This window comes from Drosophila tropicalis, unplaced genomic scaffold (assembly GCF_018151085.1).
Source record: "Drosophila tropicalis isolate 14030-0801.00 unplaced genomic scaffold, ASM1815108v1 contig_443, whole genome shotgun sequence".
Lineage (NCBI taxonomy): Eukaryota > Metazoa > Arthropoda > Insecta > Diptera > Drosophilidae > Drosophila > Drosophila tropicalis.
In genome coordinates, this window is record NW_027172907.1 from 5,808,756 (window position 1) to 5,824,186 (window position 15,431).

The 15,431-nt window shown below is 41.1% G+C and overlaps 4 protein-coding genes and 1 long non-coding RNA gene across 5 annotated transcripts; 2 read left to right on the top strand and 3 right to left on the bottom strand.

The window, feature by feature from the left end:
• Positions 1–123: 123 nt before the first annotated feature.
• On the bottom strand, positions 124–1,228 carry Dci (Dodecenoyl-CoA delta-isomerase). Its single transcript, XM_068286474.1, has 2 exons — positions 671–1,228; positions 124–605 (listed from the first exon to the last, which is right to left on the bottom strand). The coding sequence occupies exons 1-2, from the start codon at positions 1,067–1,069 to the stop codon at positions 216–218; spliced, it is 789 nt and encodes a 262-aa protein (XP_068142575.1). The 5' UTR covers positions 1,070–1,228; the 3' UTR covers positions 124–215.
• A 373-nt stretch (positions 1,229–1,601) lies between these two features.
• On the bottom strand, positions 1,602–8,614 carry Cep290 (Centrosomal protein 290kDa). The gene is given in 14 exon segments (XM_068286443.1): positions 1,602–1,851; positions 1,911–2,238; positions 2,304–3,325; positions 3,386–3,518; positions 3,578–4,195; positions 4,256–4,936; positions 4,994–5,147; positions 5,207–5,339; positions 5,483–6,175; positions 6,177–6,442; positions 6,513–6,790; positions 6,869–7,458; positions 7,538–7,957; positions 8,017–8,614. Coding segments are annotated over 14 exon segments (5,976 nt in total). The 5' UTR covers positions 8,485–8,614; the 3' UTR covers positions 1,602–1,659.
• A 1,397-nt stretch (positions 8,615–10,011) lies between these two features.
• schuy (schumacher-levy) lies at positions 10,012–11,834 on the top strand. Its single transcript, XM_068286050.1, has one exon. The coding sequence runs from the start codon at positions 10,179–10,181 to the stop codon at positions 11,775–11,777; it is 1,599 nt and encodes a 532-aa protein (XP_068142151.1). The 5' UTR covers positions 10,012–10,178; the 3' UTR covers positions 11,778–11,834.
• A 501-nt stretch (positions 11,835–12,335) lies between these two features.
• hale (hale-bopp) lies at positions 12,336–14,014 on the top strand. Its single transcript, XM_068286249.1, has 2 exons — positions 12,336–12,765; positions 12,825–14,014. The coding sequence occupies exons 1-2, from the start codon at positions 12,521–12,523 to the stop codon at positions 13,939–13,941; spliced, it is 1,362 nt and encodes a 453-aa protein (XP_068142350.1). The 5' UTR covers positions 12,336–12,520; the 3' UTR covers positions 13,942–14,014.
• A 308-nt stretch (positions 14,015–14,322) lies between these two features.
• On the bottom strand, positions 14,323–14,938 carry LOC137574312 (uncharacterized). Its single transcript, XR_011031974.1, has 2 exons — positions 14,715–14,938; positions 14,323–14,645 (listed from the first exon to the last, which is right to left on the bottom strand). It is a non-coding gene; the product is annotated as an uncharacterized lncRNA (long non-coding RNA).
• Between the last annotated feature and the right edge of the window lie 493 nt (positions 14,939–15,431).

Here is a 15,431-nt window from a genome sequence, read left to right on the forward strand (position 1 = left end):
ATAAACCAACAAATTTTAAGAATATTATTTCAAATATATAAATCGTAATATTTCACCTCGCATACTTTTGTTTTACATCTTACCAATTCGTAAGTTTACAAATTGTTTCACTTTTTGCAAGAGTACCCTTTATCGCAGCTGGGTGGCAACGCTGTCGATATTATTCTACTTTATTTGTACGTTTAAAATAATAAAATGAAGAACTTTAAAACATTTTACAACTTGGACTTGCGTGACGCAAAATCTATGATGGCCTGCACAAATTCATCGCCCTGGAAACATTTAAGCAATTGCTTGCATTCAGCGTCATTGGCATGAAGAAGATTTGCCAAAAAATTCTCTCTGATAAGTCGTTTTCCCTCTCTCATGGAATTTGGCGGAAATCTGGAATACTCTTCCAACTTTGGCCAGATAACGCTCTTCAGTTCATCCGTTTTAAAAATGCGCGATACTAGATTGAAATTGTAGGCATCTGTTGCGGAAAGCTTTTCATTTAGAAGCAACATTTCGGTAGCCTTGGAACGGCCCAATATCAATGGCAACAAATAGGAGGAGCCTCCTTCCGGCACCAAGCCAAGTTTAGTAAATGGCGTTAGGAAATAGGCCTGCAGAAAACAAAACAAGAAAAGAAAAAGTGATTTAAACTCCATGTCTCTGTTGTGGGACTCACCTGCTCAGCACACCAGGCCAAATCACTTAAACCCACAATGGTGGCACCGATACCAATTGCTGGTCCGTTCACCAGAGACACGATCAGCTTCTGGCAATTAATGAAACCCAAAACCATCTCACGGAATGTATCATTTGATTTCTTGAGATACGCCATCATGTCATTACCAGCATCTGTTGAACCTTGGCTCAAATCATTACCAGCAGTGAAGTAGTCGCCCGTTCCAGTGAAGACGACAATGGTTATGTCTTCATCCTCATTCACTTCTCTCAGAACTCGTCCCAATTCCGCATAGGCGATGCCGTTTAAAGCATTTTTCTTTTTTGGATTATTAAATTCAATAAGCAGAATTTTTCCTTGCTTTTTCACCAGCAACTCTTGGTATCCTGAGTACGACATTTCGGTGAGGAGTAATGTGTGTGAAGTGTTTTGACACCGGCCCCAAGCAAAGTCCAATTAAAGTTACTTTATATATAATCAACTCATGATTATTGTTGTTAACTAAACAATTAGAACGCGTTAAGGGTATGCTGACACAACAAATGATATGCTGAATTTCTGTAGCGAAAAAAAGCAAAATAAATGGGTAATTAAACGAATATGAATGTATATAAATAAAAATAATTACAGGTAAATATGTACTTATGTATGCATATTTCACATAAATTTTATATTGACCCAATATTTACATATGCTCAGACTTTTTTAACTTGTCTGGCAACGCTATCACTGCTTTTTTGAAAATATATTTCATAAATATTTATAAATGTAATGAAAAGAATTTCAATACAATTCAAAATTAAAATAATAGACAAATTTTTAATTTTATATAAAACAGTTTTGGAGCTCCAAATGACGTGATAGCTCTAATTTCAAACGGTTACTTTACGTCATTTGGAAACGGCCGTTACTCAAATACAAAGTCGTTACGTCGGAAGGAATTTCATTTAATTCACATATACAACACATTATAAAATAAAAATAAGGGTTTATTCACTAATTTCTTCAATCACGGGCACATTTTGCAGTTCCGAACACTTCCGCTTCCACATTGATAATTGCTCACGCAAAACATTTTCCTTGGCAGCGGCCCGTGTGAGCAAGACTTTGGCTTTTTGCAGCAATTGCGTCTTCTTTACCAGCTGCTCTTTGATTAATTTAAGCTCTTCATTGGTGGCATCCTAGAAAAAGAAAACTAAGTTTTAATATCCCGCTTAGAACTCCTCTTGTGGTTACTCACTTTGCTGCGCCCATTACATTGGCTGCATTTAATCCTCTGTTGCTGCTGAAGTTCTTTCTGTAGCGAGGCAATCTTCTCTAGAGCTTCGCTATGAAGTTGCTGCAAACGTATCTGCTCGGAATCGGTTGAGCTACGCGATTCCGTTGAACGTCGGCCATCCTTTAAGAATTTATTCTCTGAACGCAATTTCTCGACAAGATTACGCAGCGACAGGATCGTGTGTTCGGCAGATTGTCCCTGATGAGTGTTCACCTTGATGCCAGAGCACTTGCATAGTTCACGACGCGACTCATTGCGGGCCATTTCCTCCTTCAGTGCAAGAATATAGCTGCAGGAACAAAGGGAACAGATTATAGACAGAGATTAGATATTCGAGTGCCGGCTCGGACTTACTCCTCCAAGTGTTTAATGCGTTTCTTTTGTCGTTCACTGCTATCGCTTTGTCTCAATAGATCCGTATCCAGTTGTAGTTGTAGGTTCTTGGCCTCCAAGCGTATATTTTGCGCCTCCACCGATTGCAGACGCTCTTGAAGCTTCTCCAATTCAGTGGTAAGGGCATTACTGCCACGTCCCTCCAGTTCCATGGCCAGAATTTTACGTTGTTGCAACTCGACGCGCTGTTTTAGGGCCTCAATCAAATCCACTTGGAAATGCTGTTGAACCTCTTGCGAATGTCCATGATGGGAATGATGTGGCTGATGATGATGATGAGTTGGAGAGCTGCATTCACTGCTTGGCCCTGTCGTATACGTTTCGGGACTCTCTGAAGGTGACGGTGGGAACTTTGCGACCTGACCCACATGCTGTAAATTCGGACAGGAGGGTGTACGACAACATTTCAATGAATGACCGCCCACTGGAGCATTTGGGCCACGTCCCAATTTACTCTCCATTAGATGTTTTTCCTTCTCCAATCGGGCTATAGTATTCCTTGCCGCCTGCAGGAGAGCTTTTGTCTTGTCCAGAGTTACCTCAGTCTCTTCCAGCTTCGTTTTACACTTCTCAGCCTGTTGTTGCCAGCGTTTCTGCTTCTCCCAGAGACCAACTTCATTAGCGCTACGCGTCCGTTTGGCATCCAGTAGATGCTGTTGACGCTGCAACTGATTCCGGGCATCATCCAGCTCTTGTTCCAATTGCTGTATACGTTTCTGTAGATTCTCATTCTTCACCCGAGCATTTAGCTCCGTTTTAATGGACACCACGGGCCGCTTAAGTAATTGCTGGCGCAACGATTGACACAGTTCACGAGCCTGCTTCTCCCGTTGTGTGACATTGGTCAATTGACGACGCAGTGCCTCCACTTGTGTATGGTAAATCTTATTTGTGGCCTCTGTGCGATTAAGATTGGCAGCCAATTTGGCAATCTGTTCAGCCGAAAAGTTGGAAGTATCATTCATATAGCGTTGCTGGTCTTCCTATGGATCACAGAGAAGAAGATTGATTAAGATTCGAGGCAAAATCTGCCATCAACTTACATGGAAGTTCTTAAGAGTATCCATTAGATCCTTAATATGCTTATCCTTCTCCTCTACAAAACTACGTAGCTGCTTCAGTTCTGTGGGCGCCTGAGTTTCTATTGTCTTCTCACGCTCTTGGCAGAGTTTCAGTCTAAAAATTGAAAAATGATGTACAAATGAAAACGAATCTCCATTTTTAGTCGAACTTACTTCTCTTTAAGTATATCGATTTCATCCTCACGAGTCTTCAGACTTTTCTCGGTGAATTCCAATTGTTGTTTAAGTTCACGGATTTGTCGATGCAAAGTTGGCAACTCTTTGAGCTCTTCGGTATCCTGTTTCTCTGGTTCCTCTTCCTCCTCATCCGCATCAGCGTCCGCATCGGCAACATCCTCTTCGACGACCTGGTGATGATCTTCCTCCTCCCCTTCGTATAGCTCCTCGATTCTCTCATCGCTTAGCTCATTATCTGAATTGGATTGCAATGTAGGAGCTATAATTTCAATTTTCTCCTGAGGTGATTTCTCTTTTAATTTGGCTTTCAATTCAAGAATTTCCTCATCCTTAGTTTTGATATTGAAATTTAGATTATTAACTGTCGCCTTGAGGAATTCATTTTCCTCTTTGTGTTTACTCAATATCTGTTGATTTTGTTCTCTCTCGGTCTGCAGTAGATCCTGATATTTCTGTATGGATTGATCCTTTTCAAGGAGTAGTGTATGAAACGATAAAATGGTTTTCTCAACTACACCGCTATGAGGACTCTCTGGTGGTTCTTTGGGGGATTTACTCTCCAGTTCATCGATGCGCTGATGGGCTTCCATTAATCTAAGGTGAAATTTGATTAATTGGTTATTAAAAATGTAACTAAATTTGACTTTAACTTACGCTTTTTCTAATTGCTGCAATTGTTGCTTGTCATCGACTTCGTTTGGCAATGTTTGCACTGATTGATCCTCTCTTTGAAGGCTTCCATTGGTCTGCACAGCTGTCGTCTGGTGGGATGTGGCCATGGTTTGAGTTTGCTGCTGTTGCAGCTGCCTCCTCGGAGAAGCTAAAGGTGATGATTGTCTGTCTATCATCATAATCTGATTGGCTCCATTCTTGCGTATGGCAGGCACTGGAGGAATCGATGCTGGTGTGGATTCAGTGTTGGTGGCTTCATCCTTGGTGGTTTTACTCTCCAATTGTCCACCAAATAAGGCTTGTATAGTCTGCCAGTGTTCCGATTCACTGGCCTGTTGCATTCTCACCTCATCCAGCTCCCTTTGCAGCTCTTCTTGCTTCAAATAAAGACTCTCGCAACGCTGCTCCAAGAGTTTTGTCTGAGTCTCCGATTTGATCAGTTTAATCACCTGCTGGGAATTATCATGGCTTAACTTGGATTTAACTGCTTCGCTTATCAATGGAATAAGCGGAGAGTTCTCCAACTGAAGTGGCTGCTGCTGTTGGTGCTCCTTCAATTGCCTTTGGAATTTTTGATACGAGAAGACAAAGTTATTTAGGAAGATCAAAGGTGTGAATTTGGCATATTTCTCCCTTAAACTAAGCAGAGAACGTTGTAGGAATCTGCAAAACAAAATGATTAGTTTAAATTATTAAAAGATCTACTTTCTTTCGTATTACTTTTGCTTTATATGACTATTGAGTCTCCCGACTTGGAAGTCCTTTTGATTTTTCTCTATGGTATTCTCAGCTTCTTGAAGTTGGCTCTGCAAATGGTGTGCCTTGGCGTGAACTTGTTCCAATTCGTTCTTAATGGCAGAGCATTCTGTTTTGGCTAAAAAAAACGAATCATTGGCTTAGATTGATAGATCAGTTTTAGCCATATAAACTTACCACTATCCAACTCTCTTTGCATTTTGGCCAACATAAGCTTCTCTTGGCCAGTGCTTTGTAGATCGGCCACCAAATGACGTAAATTGATGTGATTGTCGGTCAATTCGTTGAGTAATCTCTGTTGTGATTGTATCTGCAAATAGATATAATGATAAATAGTAGATATAAATATATAAATTGTCAAGTAAAAGATTCGAAACTATAATATCTCAAAACTTTGTTTTTAAGTTTTTCAATTTTGCTGATCCCCATTGGAGAAAAATTTATTGGTTTTACCTGCTCCTGGGCCACAGCTAACAAATTCTCCAATTGTTTATTCTCTCTTTGCAATTCGGACTGTTTACTTTGCCAATTGGTGAGTTCATGTCGTTGTCTTTCATACTCCTCCGTTGTTACATAGTCCACTTGATAGTTATCATCTATAATGCCATATTCCATGCAGATATCGCTCAGCTTCAATTCACCCAACAATTGTTCCATGGCCTGGGCCAAATGCATACTCAAACGGGCATTACGTTGCTCCAATTGCTGTTGCTCTTCCAGTGTGTACAATAGATTTCGGCCATTTAAGGCAATTTCCAATTGCTGTCGCATTGCCATTAACTCTGATTTACTTTCCTCCAGTTTCAATGACCATTTCGCCTTATCATCTATATGGATTTGCTCTTTGGCTTTTTGCTGTGTAAGAAGATCATCGTAATCTTTCAATATAATTGCATAAGAATTCTTTTGCTGTTCCAATTGCAATTGCACTTTCAGTAACTGATCGTGTAGCGATTGATTATAATGTTTCAGTTCATTATCATCGGCCGAGATATGTAAGCGGATTTCCTCCAAATGTTGACGGAGCATCGAAAGTTCTGCCTGTTCGGTTGGCTGAAGATCTGAGATTATGGGCAGCTGAAGATGCTCTGTGGGTGTACTTGGCCTGGTGGCTGTATTGATGATGACATTCTGGTCTCTTGTATCTGGCATGGGGGGGATCTTTTGGCATTTCACTTAGGCTCTGTACAGAGGAAAGTTCACCCGTTTCGGATTCATCGCTGACATTTTGTTGATGTAGTTGCTGCTGCTGTTGCAGCAACAATTGCCTTAAGGTCTCCTCTCGTGCCTTCAGCTCTAGCAATTGTCCTTGTAAGCGTTGCGGCGTGGCAGAACCTCCTCCTGTCCCAGCTGGCATTATGTCAATAAGGCGACGCAAAAGTTCCGAATCTATGGTTATATGCTCGGAGGTGGCTGTCAAAGGAAACAAAAAAATTGAACAAAACTGCATAAGAATTCTATGCGATATCTTTCTTTCGCTTACCATCATATTCTCTTAGTCTTTCGAGTATTTCATACATGCCCATGCGTAGGGTTTCATTCTCGGCTAGAACTTCATCATATCGGGTTTGCAATTCAGAGCTAGCAGCTCCATCGCCCTGACCACGACGCGGAGAATTGTCCATTAGAGGATGACTAGATGATGAGGGCACTTCACCCACTTCACTGGCTGCTGTTTGCTGATGAGTTGAATCATCATCATTTAATTTAATATTTTTAATGTGGTGAGCACCTCCTCGCTGTCGTTCCATTAATTGGCGCCTGAAAGGGAGAGCGGCAGAGAGAGAGAGAAAGACAGAAGGTGTTATCAATTGATATGCCAAGATTGATTTCTCTTACCTCATTTCACTCTTGTCCAGTTTTAGTTGTAGACGCAGTTCCTCTGATGTTCTCAGCTTAAGCATTAATCTCTCGATCTGCTTGTCCTTATTCCTTTGCTTGGCCCTTGCATTTTTACTAGCCAAAACTATCGTATCCTCGGGTATATTAAGTTTACGACGCAGCAGCTCATTTTCCTGGCCAATCTCATGCATGGCATTCAATTCCTGCACATAGCCCCGCAATTGTTTCTCCCTTTCGGCCAATTTCTGCTCTAAGCCAGAGCAACGTCGCAACGCTGGTATGAGGCCATCTTCGCCACGTTTATACGATTCCAAGGCATTGAGGGCATGCAATGCCTGCTTGGATTTCAGGACATTATCCGCCTCACATGTATCCAGCTGCTCGGACAATTGTTCACATCGCGTATTGGCCACACGAAGACGTTCCTCTATCAATTGACAACAGGCCCGCGGCTGTTGGGGATTCTGTGAACGTTCGCGTTCCACACACAGTTGGTTCATTACCTTTGTGGAGCTAATCATTTCTAAGGCCATCGATTTTAATTTTTCTTCTAGTTTTTCTATACGTTGCTCACGACTTTCCAATAACTGAAATCGAAAAAAAAATGTTCCCAAAACGTCAAATCAGAATTTCAGTATTTGCTTTTTGGCATTAAACTCTACTCACATGACGCAATTTCATTTGCTCATCTTCACCCAGAGCCCTTTGATTGCTTTTCAATTTGTTGGCAGAGTGAGTATTCAGTTTGGGGCTCTTGACCTCCAATTGCTTTTTCAATTGATTCACCTCCTTGTCTTTCTCGTCCAGGGCATGTTTCCAGTTGAGACATTGACTCTCAAATTTATCCAATATCTGACGCATTTCCTGATCCTGTTTGCTACGCTCATCCTCGAGGAATGTTACATTCCCCTCCAGCCTCGAGATTTCTAAACTTTGCTGTGTCTCCTTCTGTTTGAGAGATTTACGTTCATCCTCCACCTGTGTTATATCCTGACTTAGTTGTATAAGATTATTTTTAATTTGCTGCAATTCCTGTTCATGGACCACAATAGTCTTGGCTTGGGCAATATTCTGATTCTGGAGAGTCTATAGAAGAAAGAATCGTTTAATTAATCAATTTATTGACCATCTACTCTGATGCTTACCTCAATTTCTCGAAGCAAACGTTTGATGTGCTTATTTTTAGCATCAATATTTTGTAGTAATTGCTCTTGTTTATCTAACTCGGATAGAGGATCCGATGAATCCTTATCACTGACCTCCGCCTGTTGGGCTGCCTCTCTCAGACGTTGCTCGAGATGTTTGATTTGCTCACTAAGCTCCTTCGTTTTCGTTTTCAATGTGTCGCGATCATCCTCCAGTTTTTGCAGCATCCTCTTCAATTTCTCATTCTCATCTTGTAGTCGCCCACCTGCATCCAGTTTCTGTTGCATCACCTGATCGCCCTTATATTGCATTACCGCCAATGTTAACTCGAGAGTCTTGCGCAATGATTTCTTGGGCAACTCCTCCAATGATTCTGCTAGCTCCAATAGGGTTTCGTATAGCTCCTGCTTCTGGCGCGCATTGAATTCGCGAAATTTGCGCACTGATACAGACTCGGGTATATCCATTATGCTGGTGGATCATCGCGGTTCCACAGCCCTTAACGTTCTGAATGAAAACTTGGGAATTGCTTTGTGTTTGTTTTTCCCTTTAGAACATTTTTGTTTGGGACAAACGAAATGTACCTGTGTGTGTACACACTATGTATATGTTGCCATGACAGTTGGCTCAAGGGTTGCTAAAGGGATCCGAACTGACTGAACTAACTTGGATTGGGACTGACTCACGTGCTGTGCCGGAAATGCTGGAACGGAACACATACTCAATACGTTCATTTTATACCATTTTTTCCATTCGTAGGGGGTGCCGTTGACCCTGGCCCTGGCATTGGGTACTGGCCCTGTTTTTTGTTTTTGTTGGCATTTTGTTTTGCTACCAAATTCGGTCGGGATGTGGATGGCTCAGAATACAAAACAAAAAAACAAAAAAAGACGGTAGTAAACAGCGGTTTATTGCGTACTATGGCAAACTTTTCTGACAGGATAATTGCCTTCCATACCAAACAAATATCCAATTGGCAAAATGGTAACCAGGAAAGTGTTAATTGGCAAAAAGAACAATGGCAAATGGGCAATGCCATCGAATATGTTGTGTAAAAGCAAAAAGCGTTGGAAATTGAAAAACTATTTGGCATTTTTGCTTTGCATTTTGACAGCTCTCGTTGAGCGCGTTGACTCGTATGATCTATCATTACCATTATTATTATTTTATTATGGACACATGTAAAAATAATTGAAACTAATGGCAAACGACTTTGGTTACCCTCCATATAATTATCATCATGGATTCGCTGTGAACCATGGCACTTGTCAGAAGCAGAAACAAAAATTTATATTGATAGACAGGTTTGCCAATATTTCTTTCGTTTTTTTCATTTTCATTTTTCGTTCAAAGTGAAGTTGTAACATTATCCTGTTGCACCAAAATGAAACTTTCTGTTGTACCTTTTTGGTTTTTTGAAATATTTTCGTGTTTTTTGACCCTAGTGGGGGAGGGGTAGGAGACTTTATATACCCTTTTTGGCATATTGAATGACTCTATCCAATTGTTTTCTGCTGAAAGAATTGATTAGGTAAATTACAGTGGCGGATCCATGTCTCGTTGGCCTCTTATGAGAAGTTTTGATATTCATGTTTTGAGATAAATATTTAAAAATTTCTATTAGCAATTTCAAATTCATTAATATAAAGTATTTAGTTTGGAAATTGTTTTCTTATCCCTACAAAAAAATGTTTATAAAACTGATTAAAACGGCAGAAGACTAATTATACATTATACCTAATGGATTAAATTTAGTTAGGCGTTCTAAAATAAGGGATTTTCAAAATTGTTGCGCAAAGGAAGGATTTCTTTACCAATTGGGATGACTCTGAAGAGTATTCCGAAACTTTGTGTATAAAAAAATAACAGATTCCGAAATTTCTGCAGCAAATCACCAGTTAAGTCGTGACTACTATATCTCTAAAGGAATAGATAATATTTACATTTAAAGTTGAATAAAGAATCGATTCCAACTAAACATAATATCATAGAGAAATGTGTCAATACTTTTAACAGGTTATTTGGTTATGTAGATTCCAAATTTGGTTTTTACTTCTTGGAAATTCAGAAATGTTGTAGTCGATTAGGTCAAAAAACAAAATTCACAGTTTTACCAGCAAAAGGAAATAGACAGAAGAAGAAGAAGAAGGTTTCGTCGAAGATGGTATCCAAAAATGGTGCGAAATCTTGCGGCTTTGTTGAGACCGAAGAGGGGGAGAATGGCAAATGCAGTTTTATTCTAACACTCGACAGTGATGGCCACATGGAAATCAGTCCACATCATGTAAAAGAAGAGGAGCAGCGGCAGCAGAAGCCACAGCCGGAGCCACAGCCGGATCGTATCTGCAGTGGAGTATGTTCCAAAGAGATTAAAACGGAGCCATCAACGAGTAATAAGCGGCGTATTAGCATAGCAATTCTTAAGCATGATCCTGCGGAGGAGGGAGCAGTGGCCGATGGAGTGGGCAAGGGGGTAGGAGTAGAAACTCATGATATCGTCAGCATGGAGGGTATACAAGGAGCTGGAGCAGCTTTGCCTCGTTTCGTCAAGATCTATAACAAAGATCTGGGCAGCAAGCCATCATTTGTTGTACTCGAGGATGCCGTCGTGCGTAAGCGTATTGAAGAGAACCTCCAGCCGGCAACGTGTCATTGTAATGCCCAACAGCAGACATCACCATGCGATATTGGAGCACATACAAGCTCTCAGACCGATGAATATTTACTGGAATACGCTGTGCGTCCCCAACTGGTGAAGAGGCCAGCGACATCACAAAGAGTCCATCAACGGCATCGGAATGGAGCAGGCACTACAGATTCAACTGGGTCGCCCCATGTGACCATCAGTTTTGTACCAACCACAGCTGGAGGGAACAACAACAACAATAATAGCAATAATATGGTCTATCCATCATCTAGCCATAGTTCTTGCTCCAGTTGCAGCTGTGCCTGTAGCAATCATTGCTGTTTCCTTCAACCACCTGGAGCTTTGCCCACACCAGAACCTCAAGCCATGGGCTATTATCCGCATCCATTTCCCATGATTGGTAGTCATTGTAGTCATTTGACTTTACCAACAGCAGCAGCACCAGCAGCAACATTAACCCAGCAGCAATATCCTCTGAATAATTGGTATCCATCCCACAGTCATCAATGTCTCTACTATCATCCGGCATCGACAATGAACCTGGCAACCGGATATCCCAGTCCCCATTGTGGTGCAGCCTGTTGCACGCATGGACATGGGCATCATTTACATGGCCATTGTGGCAAATGTGGTTTAAATCAGCAGCAGCAACAGCAACAACAGCAATACAATTATCCTCCAACCTCTGGGCGATCGAAAAAAGCCAAACAAAACACTTGTGGGGAATCATCAGAACGTTGCGAAAAGAAGAAAGAGCCATCCCAGGATAATGTTGTTCCACTTTCAACCAGTTTCTCGGATTCCTGCACAATGAATCCCAGTGAAACATTGCAGACACCAGATACCGGCCGTTCGATTGCTGGAGCCGCTGACATTTGCTCGGGCGAAAAGTGCTCTCCTGGGACGACATCTCTGTATTTGGCTCGGTTTGGTCGCACTTCTTTGATATTAAGACCCACCACGCCCACAGCCATACCACGCCTATTGACCAAACGCATTAGTCGCTACACTTCGGTAATGGCATGGCCAAGCGGCAACAAGATGATCCACCAAAGACCCGCCATCGCCAGTCAGGGCGAGATCGATTCCAAAGAGGTCACACAGATAAATTAATAAAGTTCTTCCCCCTTCTTCTAGACAGCAATAAAAGTTTAAAGTAAACAAGAAGAACTTCATTTCAGCCCTTTCGTATTACCCTTTTTCTACCTAAAGAAGTCGAATTTTGGCCAAAAACCAAGACAAGAGCAAGAGCAACTACATACATATAAGATATAGTCGTCCGATCTTGATCCAAATCGGCAAAGATATTCATTTCATAAATTTATTGTCGTTTTTTAACCAATCGTTATTTGATTTAGTCGTCTAATCCTAAAGGTGTCAACTTTAGTATTAGGTAGGTAAGTCTGTATAGCAAATTTTAGCATAAGTTTGCTCTGAAACAGACAGAATGACAGAAGAATTTATATCCTTTTTATGATCGGAAATGCTTTCTTTCGTATTATTTGTTATCTTGTATTATTGTTATCATCAAATGATACCTACATACATTAATTACTTATTTTACCTCATTACTTCTGCATGAACAAATGGAAAAGATCAGCTAGAACCTGTGAGATAGAACTTGAGGACATCAGTAAAAAGATAACACTAGTTCAGAGAAAGGTTCTTTAAAAAACAACCTTTTATTCGAAGTTAAAGCAAAACGTCACTTCTGTGTGTTGTGTGTCAAAATAATAACAATCTTTCGATCTTAAAAATGCACAAAATTACTTAAATATATGAAATCGCAACTGTTCGCAAAACAAGGTCAGAACGTACAGTAAAAGCGCATTGCTGGCAATTGAAATACCCAAAAGATGTTTTGTTCAGAAAGCTGTGAACATGGCCTAAATGCAACGTCAGCGGGCAAAATATTGGGCCCCAGTCAGCCCAATCAGACAGGAGCAGAAAAACCAACGCAGGCACAGACACAGACCCAGGTCCAGGAACCGCAACCACAAATCCATATGTGTTGTCCCCCATTGCCAGGTCCTGGAGCAGTCGGTATGGAACCTCCACGGGTGGGCATGTGCTTTGTGACCGAAGGACCTGAGGGACTTAGGTAAGCAAGTGTGTTCCTTCAATTATGAGATAGTTAAATCTTAAAGCATTTCTCTCCAGTATTGACTGCAATGTTCCATTGCCAAATTCTTTCAATTTGGAAGAGTTCAAGAAGCAAATGAGCTGCTGCTGCTGTCCACCTTTGCAGCAGGGCAATCATTACTTTGATGGTTTCTGTAATATGCCGCTTCCTCTCTCGCAACAACAACCACAGCCATTGGCAGGAAGCGCGAGCCAAATGCCCAGCTGTGGTTGCCAGTGTTGCCAATGTGCTTGTCCTTGTTTGCCATGCTATGAGCAGCCAATAGCATCACCTGGAGGATCACATTCGCCAAGGTCTCCGAGCAAGTCGTCTAAGCAAGAACGCTGTGTGGAACTGCAGCCCCAAGTTCCGTCAATGATGCCGCCATTCTTCTGTGTGGCCGTTCCAGCTAACACACAGACACCACAAATGGATTGCCCCTGCCTGGTGGGTCCTATGCATATGGAAAATGGAGCGACATTTCTCTGTACCATGATTCCAGCAACGCAGCAGCAGCTGCAGCAACCGATGCCGCCGCCCCATTCCTGTCATTACCAAACTATCGGTGTGATGCCATTGCAATCACCACCTCATCTACATCTTCAACAGCAACAACAACAACGACAACAGCAGCAGCAGCAAGAACAACAGGAATCGCAGCAGCCTCTGTCGCCGCAGCTGCTGCGCTTTGACTTTCCCTTACCCTGCCAACTGACAGACTTCAGGCAGGACAAGGATAAGTCATGCTGCGAACCTATGCCTTCAGCCTTGACATCATCATCACCTCTTTCCTTCCAAGTCTATGCACCAATGGGACCCACTTCGACGGCTTCCCCAAAAGCTATACCAACAGGGCAGCCACGCCCGCCACCATCTAATCCAACAAACGCATCACCAGAGACGGAACCATCGTTCACTGGAGCTCCTGCTGCCAACACAACACTGCCATCCCCAGTCACCATGGGCAAACGTTCTTGCCTGCGCAACAAGCCAGACTCATGGATTGCCAATGGACAGCATCAGATACAGAATTCATGTGCATCTCCCGGCAATAATGTTTGCATGAAGTGTGGCAACTGTTGGCATTGCCCATGCTGCTCCAACTGCCATTGGCACCCAAGTTTACTGCGTCAAAATGTCGACAAACGTCGTTAGACAACCAGACAGTGGATTAATACTTTAAAATGCGAATAAATACAACAATCACCCGAATAATTCACAATGCAAATCACGTTATTCTTTCTGACAGCGACGGATAGTTAACTAGCCTAAGATGCAGTGGCGAAATCTCAGGAGAATGTGAAATGGGGGAAAGTTCCCATTAATCTCCTTACTTTGTGCGTGTAGCTTTTACTAAGGAAGCTAAGAAGTGAAGGAGAGGAGAGATATAATATCGTACTTTCATAGCATCTCGTGTACTTAGGAAGTCGTTTAATCTTTATCCAATTTTCAACCACACTAAAGCGTTTGACGGGTTATTTAAATAACTTTCTTTTATCTTAACCAATCAACTAAAAAAAGAAAAACAAATCCATATTCTAAGATGATATTTAAATTGTTATTTTCCAAGAACTATACACGATCTTTTTTAAATGATATTCCCCTTAAAACGAAAGGTCTGATCCGCCACAGCTAGCCCATTATAATGAATAACATTAGAACAACATATTCCTCGACAGCCTGTCTCTGGTTGCAATCTGGTTATCTGGTTATATCGATCGTCTCCAAAATGAAAAGGATTAAGGTGACTGCAAAAATTCCGATAAGAATCTGTTTCGCGATACTCTTATCAAAGCCCTCGCAGGGACTATAACCCATGCCGTTGTTGCTATCACATGTACTTCTGGTGTAAACAGAATCTAAAAAAAAAAAAAAACAAAACAAAACATTTTTAAAAGCAAAACCACTAAATTACCTTCTCAACATACTCTGAATTTCGAATACTTTCTGTGTGAAATTATCGCCAGTAATTCGAGAGTAATTATCAAAATGAAAGCCTAAGTACTCAAGCTCTTCTATTGAATACAGCTTCTTCCAATCCCAACTGTCCGCTGAGCCAACAACTAGCGTCAGCAGGACAATTGGGCAATAGCAAAGTAAAAATTTTGTTAATTTCATTTTTGGAGAGCAGCTATCGGTCTAGTCTATTTGATAAACTGATAAACTAACTGCTTGCCTATGAATTCAAAAGCCAAGTTAACTTTGTTCGCAATTCAAATTTGATAAATGGCCTACTTTAGAACACATTGAGCAGAAAACAAAATGGGTAAAAAAAAATTAATATAGTTTTGTTTTTTCAATGATAAAAAATACATAAAAACATAATAAAACACATTAAAAATATATTTTATATATAACCAGAGGGCCGGGGCTAGCTTCGACCGCGTCAAAGTTTGTATACCCTTGCAACTTTTTTGGTAAGTCGTTCCTTACCTATTAGTCATTAATGTGGAAGAACGTTTTATCTAAAAAGGCTTAAGCTTGAGAAAGAAATGCCTACAATCATAGGAAATAACGAAGATATTGATCAAAGTCACTGTTTTCCACCGATCGTTCCTATGGAAGCTATATGATATAGTCACCCGATCTTCATCAAATTTGGCAAAGTCGTTTATAAGTGTAATAAGCTTACTAATATTAAATTT